The sequence below is a fragment of the Poecilia mexicana genome, unplaced genomic scaffold (genome assembly GCF_051168715.1).
Source record: "Poecilia mexicana isolate PSO_F unplaced genomic scaffold, ASM5116871v1 scaffold_11, whole genome shotgun sequence".
Taxonomy (NCBI): domain Eukaryota; kingdom Metazoa; phylum Chordata; class Actinopteri; order Cyprinodontiformes; family Poeciliidae; genus Poecilia; species Poecilia mexicana.
In genome coordinates, this window is record NW_028263380.1 from 14,284,914 (window position 1) to 14,295,968 (window position 11,055).

At 39.5% G+C, this 11,055-nt stretch overlaps 1 protein-coding gene across 1 annotated transcript; it reads left to right on the plus strand.

Annotated features, from left to right (window-relative positions):
- The first annotated feature begins 5,664 nt into the window (after positions 1 to 5,664).
- fam8a1a (family with sequence similarity 8 member A1a) lies at positions 5,665 to 10,385 on the plus strand. The gene is made up of 5 exons (XM_014981224.2): positions 5,665 to 6,162; positions 7,138 to 7,258; positions 7,402 to 7,525; positions 8,623 to 8,762; positions 8,879 to 10,385. Exons 1-5 carry the CDS (start codon positions 5,787 to 5,789, stop codon positions 9,018 to 9,020), a joined length of 903 nt encoding a protein of 300 aa, XP_014836710.1. The 5' UTR covers positions 5,665 to 5,786; the 3' UTR covers positions 9,021 to 10,385.
- Positions 10,386 to 11,055: the final 670 nt, after the last annotated feature.

Here is an 11,055-nt window from a genome sequence, read left to right on the forward strand (position 1 = left end):
AGTCTAAAACATTATTTCTGCACAAATAAACTATTCTTTTTCTCAAGAATAGTTCATTTGTTTGGGTATGTTTTCAAAAAGGGAGGGAGGAGAAAAAATATGCAGACACAAGCAGTTTACCTCAAAACAGGCAGGGAGACATATAGATTTGTTTTCTCTCACACTTACATATGTATTTTAGACCATCAATTAAATGTCAGTATCAGAAAAAGAAATGAGAATTCTTTAACATTATGTTTCTTCTGTATTAATTCAGCCACATTGGAACGTTTTTGAGTATGAATAGCCTACAGACCAGTCCGAAACCTTTTTTTTTTTTTTTTTTTTAACCCCAGAGGGTAGATTTTCTGCTATGCTCTGGATCATTGTCCTGCTGAACTGCTGCTCTTAAGCCATGAATTCCCCTTCAGTATTAATTTCTGCTGAATTTGAAAGCAGATTTCGTGGTTCAAGTCTCTTAGTTTCTGAAGCAGCAAAGCAGCCCAGATTATCCCACTACCACCACCATGTGGTAGTATGTAAGATGTTATCCTTTGCTTTGCCCCAAGCAAGAATCTCATTAAACCTAAACGTTTTTTTTTTGTTTTTTTTGCAAGGGAAAATTTTATGCTTTCTTAAGCTTAAAGTAAAACTTATTATATCACTAGCATCGAAAGACTCATTTTTTTGTCAGAGGTGAGCAGACCTTTGACTCTCTGTACTCTGATCATTTGTACGCACCACCCAGTGACTGCTTTTACATTTCCGCATGGACAAAGGACTCAGAGTTTGTACTTTTTAAGGAAACTTAAATAAAAAAAACAAAACAACAACAATGGGTCATCAGGAAAGTTGGCTTGATGGACGTTTTGCGACGTGCTGGAGGCAGCAGACGCTTCCCGACAATGCACTGGAGAGATAACCTCAGCCTCTGATAGCAGGGAGGGAAACGGAAGCCATTAGTCACAGGCTGACCTTTCTCCAAGCTGCTTGTAGACGGGACTCTGAGCAGGCAAAACCCAAACAGCAAGATTTTCTTGAACCTTCTGGGAAGAGTTAATAAACTGCACGGAGCTTGTTCAGAAAACGTTAGACTTTTTTTCTTTTTTTTTTCTTTTTGCAGTTTATGTGGTTACATAAAATATCTTTACATTAAATAAAATGTCAAAATCCCCTTCCTGTTAGATACTGTTTTTATTTATGCTTAGGGTCAAGTTGAATAGTTGAAATCAGTCAGTATCTTCAGGGCTGGACAAAGAATACATGAAGCTATAAACCTGTAAGGGGACAAATACTTTTTTCCACCGCACTGCATTAAGTTTGGATTTACTACAAGAAGCGTTTTGAAGTTTCAGCTGTTGTAACTGGTGAAATGTTGCCCTTTAATCCAACCCGTTCTAGGTTGTGGCCCCTGTGAGATGTTAGTTCTCAATTGTCCACGACTTTTTCTGAGGAACTCCATTTAAAAGCACACAGAGAAACCAGAGCTTGTTTCCGATATCTGCGTTGCATCCAGAGGCCTTTGGGTTCACAGCTGTTTGAGATAACGTCAGCGTGAATCTCAGCACGACAGAATCACACCGCTTTCCTCCCAGTGCTGCAGCTGTGCACCAACAAAAACCGGCACCTTGTGCAGATCAACTGTTTTTCGTCCCTTCAGTTGGACTTTGCAATTTAATCGGGGCAAAAACACAAAACAAAGAGTTAAAAAGAAGGATTTAACGTGCAGCAACAGAAAACTGTGGTGTAAAAGGGACGATGGCTGAAGTGAGGGTGAGATTGTGAAGTTGCTTTTGAAACACGACTGAGATGTTACGACGCAAACAGGGTGCAGGGTCAGGAAGAGGAGGGTTGGTACCGTTACACCAGCAAACATCCTTACCTAAGTGTGCTAACAGCAGGGAGAGGTGCAGTGTGTTTAAAGGTCAAGGAAATGCTGGGAATTAGGTAAGGATAGGGTTTAAAAAAAAAAAAAAACTTTGCTCGGATCAAAAGCTGGCCAACAAAGCAGCGGTGCTCTCATTGTCCCCCTTGGGTGTTCCTGTCAAAGCTCAGGGAGGCAGAAATAATTCAGTTAATTGGCTCTCAGAGTTACATATATAAGACCAATCAGGGATAATTTGGGCTAAGAGAAGCACAGACTTCCCTTTGCTGCCTCAGCAAGCAAAGACGTTTATCTTTTAGTCCAAAATCCTACATAAATCAACACTGTTTTAATCATTCAGCTACACTTTAAGAACAAACTATAGGAAAGGACAACTGTGAGAGAACGAGAGGGTCTTTGATCTCTGCATGACATCAGTGAATTAAAGATGTTAATCCCCATTTCAAACTGCAAGAGCAGTCTCAAACTACGCAGAACACCAGACGCCTGACGGAGTGTGACCGGCCAGCCACACAAAGTCTGAATCATGTGACTTCTCCCCTCCTCCACCCACTCACTCACAAGACAGGATATGAGTTCCCCCAAGTTTTCTGGACGTCCGATGGCTGTTTTGTTCGTTTCACTAACCTGCGACCCACTGCACACATTCTGAAGAGGCTACATCAGCGCGCTTTAACCTTTGCATGGAATAACATTTTAAGCAGTGAACAGTTTGCAAATTAGGCAGCCTGCCAGTTTGGAGACTCTGCAGGAACCGAAGGGCCCGTTCCTCTGTGAGGCTCTGGAGGCTTTTAATCTGTTTCTGACTAACTGTTGATTCACTTGAAGGGCTTTGAGAGAAAATCGGTGTGTTGACAAAAAAAAGGCATGTTCTGCTTTCTCTTGAACTTTCACACAGAATATTTGCTGCAACAAACAGAAACAGTGATTATTTTTGTTCTCAGAGCTCTTATAGTAAAAAAAAAAAAAAAAAAAATCATCATCTCCTTCTTAAAGGAGCCAACCCCACCCTATGTAAAAATATTATCCCCCTAAATGAAAAATGAAACTTTTTCTTTTTTTTTACACTTGCTACATTTAATCAAAAATCAAGAAATCACATACATGGAGCCAATCAGACCACATTAAGTGGGTCAAAAGATTTTAAAAAGCAGTACGTCATTCCCCACTCCTCACTTAAAAAAAAAAAAAAATCAACAGGTACGAAACAGACCCGCCGACATATCAATCCGGACAGAGTTACAAAGCCATTTCTGAGGCTTTGGGATTCCAGTGAGGCACAGTGAGATTCCTGATCCTCAAACGGAGAAAACATGGGAGAGTGAGGAACCTTCCCAGGAGAGGCCAGCCTATCGCATATTCCAAGAATGTATCATCCGCTCATCTAAGAGGTCACAAAGGAACTTAGAGCAACATTTAACACACTGCAGGCCCACTTGGCTCAGTGAAGGTCAGTGTTCTGGATTCAACAGTAAGAAAGAAACTGGGAAGAGTCCAACGTGAAAACTACTGACCAAAAAGACCATAAGGGACTATTTCATGTTTGCCAAAGGCCTTTGGGGAAATATGTGGACTGATCGGACAAAAGAGAGCCTCTTTGGAAGATGTACCGCAGAAAGAACGTTTACCAAGTGTGACAAAAAAACAAAAACAGAAATAATACGGTGGCAAAGACTTTCCTCCCTTACCTCTTTATTATGCTGCATATGTCTTTGGAGACTTTTAGCTGTATTGAGAGAGTATTACTGACTTGGATTTCTTCACGCCTAAAACTACTTTTTTCTTATTAAATGACCTTGTTCCATCAGCAGAATACTTCCTGTTCAGACACAGCAACCAGTTTCACAGAAGCCTTATCAGCAACATGGCCTTTCTACATCAGTAAATGCATTCCTCACGTTTTAGCATTCATTAGACTCAACAGTGAGCACAAGCACACAAAGAGGGAGATTTATATGAATACATAGAGAGTGAAAGAGAGACTAATATGTTTTGTAATTTTCTGTTGTTTTATACTTTATTTCTAGCAAGAACAACATTTGTGTATTATTTGAAAAATGTATCAAATTTCAAGAGTTTATCTTAGACCCTTGTGAGAGATTTAATAATTTTCTGTCAACTATAAAATTGCTTTCCCCCCCAACAATGACTAATAAATCATTTAAGCACAAAAAACCCCCACAAGAACTGTTGAGGCAGGTTATTATTAGCAGCTGGATTCTATCTATTGTTGTGTGTTTTAAGTTAAATCAACAAAAATCAAAAAGAAACAAAATATTATAACAGATAAAGTTTTATACACACTCATCAGACACACACGGTGCAGTTCCCCCGAGGTTTTTGGGTTTTCTACGCAGGTCAGCTTCTGCCAGACACGGCTTTTATTTGGACCCGATTAGTTTTGGGCACAGTCATCGCATGGCCTCTGTTGGCCGGGATAACGCTCATTGGTGTCCGCATCACTGGACCTATTCAGGCAGGCCGGCACAATCGCGTAGAACTGGCAGACATAACGCCTAACCCAAAGTGTCAGGCCAGCCCAGTCAGCAAATGCAATGCCCCCTCCACACACCCCTGTCTCCCTTTCTAATTGTAGTTAGGCGGACGGACTGAGACATGAGAAGAGAAAGGAAAAGAATGGGATGGGAAGAAAGGGACAGAGGGTGACCAGTTCGAGAGAGAAAAAAAGAAAAAAGGACAGAGGGTGTAGGTGAGAAAAAGACATATTGCCCTGCAAGTCAACTCTTACACAGTTCTGAAGTTGACCCCAGTGACCTGTGTGGCAAATGATCGATTAGTCGCCGCTTTTACATATTTGGGATTCCACCATGCTTGTGAACATATCCAACCACTCTAAGTAAGTTTCTGCTAACTGTAAAAAACTAGAATAAAAATAGTTTCATAAATACAGACAGACAAAAAGCAAACTTGGCTTAAGACAACGTAAAGTATGATCAATAACTGGTTACAGATTGTAAATATGAGAAGACAGGACAAACATTTAGGCATGCATTTATAGTAGCTAAGAGTGCTATCAAGCTAAACAGTCCTCTGCTGCCCTCTTGTGGTGTAACCAGTTTAGCTCAGGACATTTTCCCCCATCTTCCTGCAGATAGTTTATATAAGATGAGATGAGCGATATGGAACTCCATGAAAAATGATGGGACTTGTTTTGTAAACTGATAAAAACAGAGTTGTTCTCAACTGCAAGACATGCAGCATGCAACTTGTTCAGTGTTAGAGAACTTCAGATAAATAGATAGATAGATAGATAGATAGATAGATAGATAGATAGATAGATAGATAGATAGATAGATAGATATAGAGTGGCCTTTTTATATTATTTCTCTTTTTTATATTAGTCTTTAAAATAACAGCACACATGACTATGTTTTTGTCTGTCTGATGACGTCATTATAAATATTAAATCCGATGTTACAATCAGTTACTTAGTTTTTTTTAATAGCCTTTTTATCTTGTTTACTCCAACTGAAAATCTGAAAATCGTTGATACGGTGTAAAACTGCAGCGGTCTTCACGACCTCAGAACTTAACAGGAGTCGCTTAACGTAAAACGAAATTTACAGCAAGCGCCTTTAAACTGGCTCATACCATTAAATGGTTAGAGGGAGGGGTGAAATCCAGTTTGTGGAAGCTTTATAGTGTCTTTATTTCTTTTATGCAGTGGTAAAACTATCATTAGTATAATCTTTTACGTTGTTATCAAGATGTCTAATAATATGTCACCGAAAGAGCAGTTGTAAAAGAAATCTACAAGAGTTACCACGACCGTTGCTTCCCGTCGTTACAAGCAGAGGTAGGGCCCGCTGGCTGAGGATGAGCGGCACCAACTGTCAGGTGCAAGACTTAGAAAAGGACTTGAATTAATTCATCGTGGAGTAACTTGGACGCATTTGTGACAATGACGGGCAGCGGCAGTCGCGACGGCTCTGAAACAGAAACAAAGCAGCTCCAGGCTAACGCCACGACGGAGTACTGCTCAAAGTTGCAGCGGTGGATGTGGGAGTATTACTGGGGATATGCTAGCTGGCAGAGCTGGGCGGCTCTGTCAGCCTTCCCCTTGCCACCGCCGAGCTCTGCCGCTCAGACACCGGCTGCTCATTCTTCCGTTCCCGCCAGCGGACAGCAAGCGTTTGACCCCGGGAACTGGTTCGGCTACCCGTACGCTTTCAGACCCCCGGGGTCCTCGCCTCCTTCTTACCCGGGTGGTGTGCAAGCGGAGCAGCGCTCAGCCGCGACCGACGTGCGGCAGCAGAACGGAAGTCCACCGCAGGCAGGTAGGTGGTGGCCTGTTCTTTATTTTTTTATACAGAAACTATCCTTCAGCATGGTGTAATGTGCGTGGTTCCTTAAAGACTTAAGATAAGTCATGAGTGTAATGGGAAGCAGGCTTAAGAAGAGGTCCAGGTGGAAACAGGCTTATATAATTAGAGTTGTCCCAAAGACTCTTTGGACCGATTGTTTACCAGTCTGGTTGTTTTCTGCAGATCTAAAGTAGCTTCAAAATAACAACACTACCTCATAAATAATAAATAATCCATGCAATTTAAGCTTTTGGCATCACAAACGTAACAGTATTTTCTTTTTTTAATAAATTGTATTTGTTCTAGAATCTTATGTGAAATGAGTGGAAAATGATTTATGGTTTTCATTACTTGAAACTGAAAAGTGTGGCGTGCATTTATTTAAATCTTAGGATCACCTCTCTATTACATTTGCACATTTTTGGGGGAGGGGACATGTCTCTTCCTTATTTGCACATCTAGTTATTAAAGTTTTATTCAGTTACATTGTAGGAAGAAGTGTCTGTAAATGGCAGCTTTCATGTCTTGTCATTTCGGACTTTTAGTAGCCTGTTTTAGCTCCCAATCTGTGGCCAACTCCTGCCCGCTCAAAAAGTAAAGATGGAAACCGTGCTCCTCTGCTACTGAAATGTCTTGAAGACGCAAAGTTCCTGGATGGCTGTCACAATTTTAAAGCTCAACAGAATTAAGTTATAGCTTTTAGTAGCCCAGCTGAGACTCCCACTTTTGTATTTGCCTTTGATTTTGACACAATATGAGACGCTGATTCTTGCTTATGTTGTTTTCCTTATGACTGGGTACAAGAGTTACAAAGTATTTGGTGTTTTGAGTAAAGCCATTGATTTGTAACATTAATTGTTTTTTTTTTCTTCTATGAATTGGAACTGATCAATCAGACGGTGTACAGACGAATATTCCAACATTTTGTCTCCACATCATATTGTACAGGACGAGAGTACACCATCCCCTCCCCTCTTCAGAGGTTACTGGCAGAGACGGTGGATTTCTTCATCCTGTTTTGTGTGAAGGCCACCATCGTCCTGTGGATCATGCATCTCTTCGGAATGAAGTGAGGCAAAATAAATCTGAAGACCTCAAGTAAAACTCCTAATTTAAAGATTCCCAAATGTCCAATTGTCTACCAACAATGTTCTAATGCGTCCGTCTTCCAGAACCACCCCTTGCCAACAAAACTGCATTGTCTCCTTTCAGGGACATTGCCAAGTTTATCACCCACTTCATTATTGAGGAGATCGATGAGAACACGTCCATCGAGGACCTGCAGAAAATGATGGCGGTCGCTTTGGTTTACAGAGTGTTGGTCTGCGTTTATGAGGTGGGATGCATTCCTAATCTCCTGCTCTTAACAGGTATCTGATATACAGAGTGGTGGTTTTTCAAAGATAATTTACACCAAGCTTGTCTCTTTAATTCAACTCAAACTGAGTTTCCAAAACATACATTTATTTGAAGAAAAATGGAGGCAACACATTGGTCAAACATGCCAGAGTTGCTGGTGTCGCATCATAAAATCATTTTTTGCACAAAACCCAACAAAAATACGGGTATTATTTTCCCTTTCGGCTTCGGATCTTTTAAACAAAATGACCACGCTGCACAGCCTCATTAAGCTGACCACGGTTTCGGCACAGTACAGCTCTTCCACATAATTACCAACAAAGCACAGACTAAAGACGAAGGCAATTTCAACTGCATTCGCGAGGAGTTGCTTTCCTTTCTGCAGGAGCAGATTTCTCACAACAAAACATCCTGTTCCATAGAGAACCGTGATGCAACGTTGCATTCAGAATTGCGGGAGATGAAGTCATGTATTTCGCGTCTCCCGTTGGACGTCTGTGTCAGAGGCTTTGCTCTCCCACGTGGGGCTGACCTCTGGGACGTTTGGGCACCTCGGCTCAAACTCCATCTGGTCTTTTTTTTTTCTTTGATGTTTGTAGATTTCTGTTGTTGTTGTTGTTGCGTATAAATATGTAAATAAAGCGAAATAGAATACCATAGTAGCAATTCGGTTCAAGAATTTATATGCTTGTATATGCATTACACGTTTTTTCTTTACATTTTTCTGTTAATTTTGGTATTTTTTCTGGCATTTTTTTTTTTATCATCATTTGAGCTGTAAAGTATTGTTTTGGGATTTCTTTTTTTCCCCCCATTATTTTTGTTTTTCCACTGTTCGTCCCTTGAGAGACTGATATCTTTAAAAGTATGATTGGATTCAGCTTTTCTCGTGCCGCTTTACGATAAAATCCCTTTCCTAATTGGTGGGCTGGAATAGCCATGTTTTCTTTTTTTCTTTGAGGGTAGTATTTATAATTTAGTATCAATATCACTGATCTGGATCATTGTATTCCTTATCGGTACTGTACAGTACACAGATTTGTTTTTTTGACACTTGTCTTCTTGCTTAATCAGACAATCTGCATTTGGGGCGCCGGAGGTGCGACTCCAGGGAAGTTTCTGCTCGGTCTGCGGGTGGTGACATGCGACACGTCCACCATGGTACGACCCAACCGCGTTTTTGTGGTTCCAGCATCTAATGTTTCTCTGTCGGCGTGAGTAATCAACAATTTATTTATTTATTTATTTTTACATCAAAGTGGATATCCTCAATAATTGAAATCTTGAGGTTCAATTATTTTTTTTTTAAACAAATTTCTTCCATTCGCAGCTCCACTGTGCGAGCGTTGAACAAGAACTTCTCCATCGCTTTTCTCTTTCCCATCTTCGTCACGCTCCTCTTCTTCCAGCACAACAGGACAGTTTACGACATTGTGGCCGGGACCATAGTGGTCCAACGCAGAGGGGCCTAAAAGGTCGTCCCCCTCTCCCCCCCGACCTCCTGTCTCACAGACTCGGTCACTGCTGCATGTCAAAGAGTGATTGCTCTGCTTTTCATCAGAATCCACCTAATTTATTTTACATTAAAATTTTATTGCACAGAAAAGAATAATGGGTCATAACATCCCTACACGGAAGCTGGGCTGCACTTTAATAGGACACGAATACAGATGTGGTATCAGAATGTTAAGTTAAATGAAATGAATGGCGCATTTCAGTTTTCTTATCAAGTGTCAATGGGAAAAACAAAAGACTCTTTGTCTCCTTAAAGCAAAAATATATGCAAAGTCAACCTTTTTTTGTTGTCTTAAAATCTGTTTTCAAACACCTACATATGATATGGATATGGTCCTGTTGGAGATGTTGTGGTATTAATGCCAAACAATTTACTTTTGCCTAACCGTAAAAATGCAACTTTCAGGTCAAATGGGAAGATGTATTGTTTGAGCAAGCTATTTATTTCATGTTTTATGAATAATAATAATAATAATAAAAAAGGCAGCATTGAATACATTTAAAAATATATTTAAGTAAAATGTAAGATCCATCAGCAGGACTGAGGTGGCAACAGGCCAATCTAACCTTTTATGTCTCCACATTTGTTAGCAAAGCTGCTATTTGCTCATGAGCCCAAAGTTGTTCATGCAGACCAAAATGCAAAATGTCTGCCCACAAAACTTAATATATTGCACATACTTTTGGTTTCTTGATTTAAAAAAAATATATAAATAAATAAATAAACTGTCTTGCTGCCCAGTGACTGGGCAGCTGTTTGGATGGCCTCTGAAGTATTAAGATTGTTTTGTAAATTAAGAAAGGGTGGCAGTGAAGCAATGTTGAGTAACCTGTCAGTATGTAGGTTTTTTTTTTTTTTCTTTATCATTTGAGTTAGGAGACTATGCGTTTGTTTTTTTAAGCTAAAATCTTTTAACTGCAATTTGCCATGTTTCTTTAATAACTCTGCTCATGTCTAAAGCTTCAGTTTGGTTAGATTTTTCTTTATGGATTATTTTCCTATTATTAAAGTCAGTGATTTTATATGTGTATATATATATATATATATATATATATATATATGTATAAATAGTGCAGTCATGCTGATGCTAAAAACGAAGAGAAAATGTCCATTTATTGTGCCTATGGATGATTTGAACTGCTTTGATTTAGTGAAAGTTTCTATGTTATATTATGCACAGTTTGTAAGTTACAAAAAAAGTCATTTTGTGACTCAGGGCAACTTGTTAGCATTGACAATATTTTACTTAACATTAAATGTCATTTCTGTATATGAATAATATGAGAACATTCTGGTATTAAAGTACTATGCAGGAAATGGATTTAATCCATGCAAGAAGTATATTTGTGTTTGCATTGTCCCGCCAAGGGATGTCTTTACCTGGACTTACTCTACAATCACACTAAAACGTAAGCAATGTAAGATTTTTAGATTAAAATAATGCATATAAATTAACAGTTTTTTAAGAAAAATCTGATCACATATACTAAGTACTAGTGTTTAAATGATTTTCCTGTTTCTCCTCCCATGTTTGTCATTATTAACTGCCTGGCCAAAAACAAAAAGTCCAAACACTAATATTTTGTTGGGTCGCCTGATTACGGCATGCATTTGCTGCAGCATTATTTTGATGACCTTGAGCAATGTGATGAGATTTATTCCCATCCAGTTTTGCGTTATTTCACCAACATCTTGTATTGATTATGAGAGTCAGTCCATTGAGTTCCCTCCACATTTTGCGTGAATGGAAATACTCTTACTCTCACCGTTAAACGCAGCACTGACTTCTACTGTGTTTTTTTTTTTATGTTCTCCAGTTTGTTTTCACCAAACATTTAAATGATCGCCGTTCGGGGAGTTTTCCGACCACATTTCTTTTTGAAGACGACGGTCTTCCAGTTTCCAATAATGCGTTGGACAGTTTTAACCCAACTTTAGTTGTGCAATCTTCTTAGTTTTCTCTGCTTGATGCCAGTGATGTGACTCTTAAA

Excerpts from the sequence above, each read along its gene's own strand:
- fam8a1a (XM_014981224.2), top strand. The coding sequence starts at position 5,787 with ATGACGGGCAGCGGCAGTCGCGACGGCTCTGAAACAGAAACAAAGCAG. Across the intron at positions 7,259-7,401 it reads ATGCATCTCTTCGGAATGAA|GGACATTGCCAAGTTTATCA; the intron begins GTGAGGCAAAAT and ends GTCTCCTTTCAG. Across the intron at positions 7,526-8,622 it reads TGTTGGTCTGCGTTTATGAG|ACAATCTGCATTTGGGGCGC; the intron begins GTGGGATGCATT and ends TTGCTTAATCAG.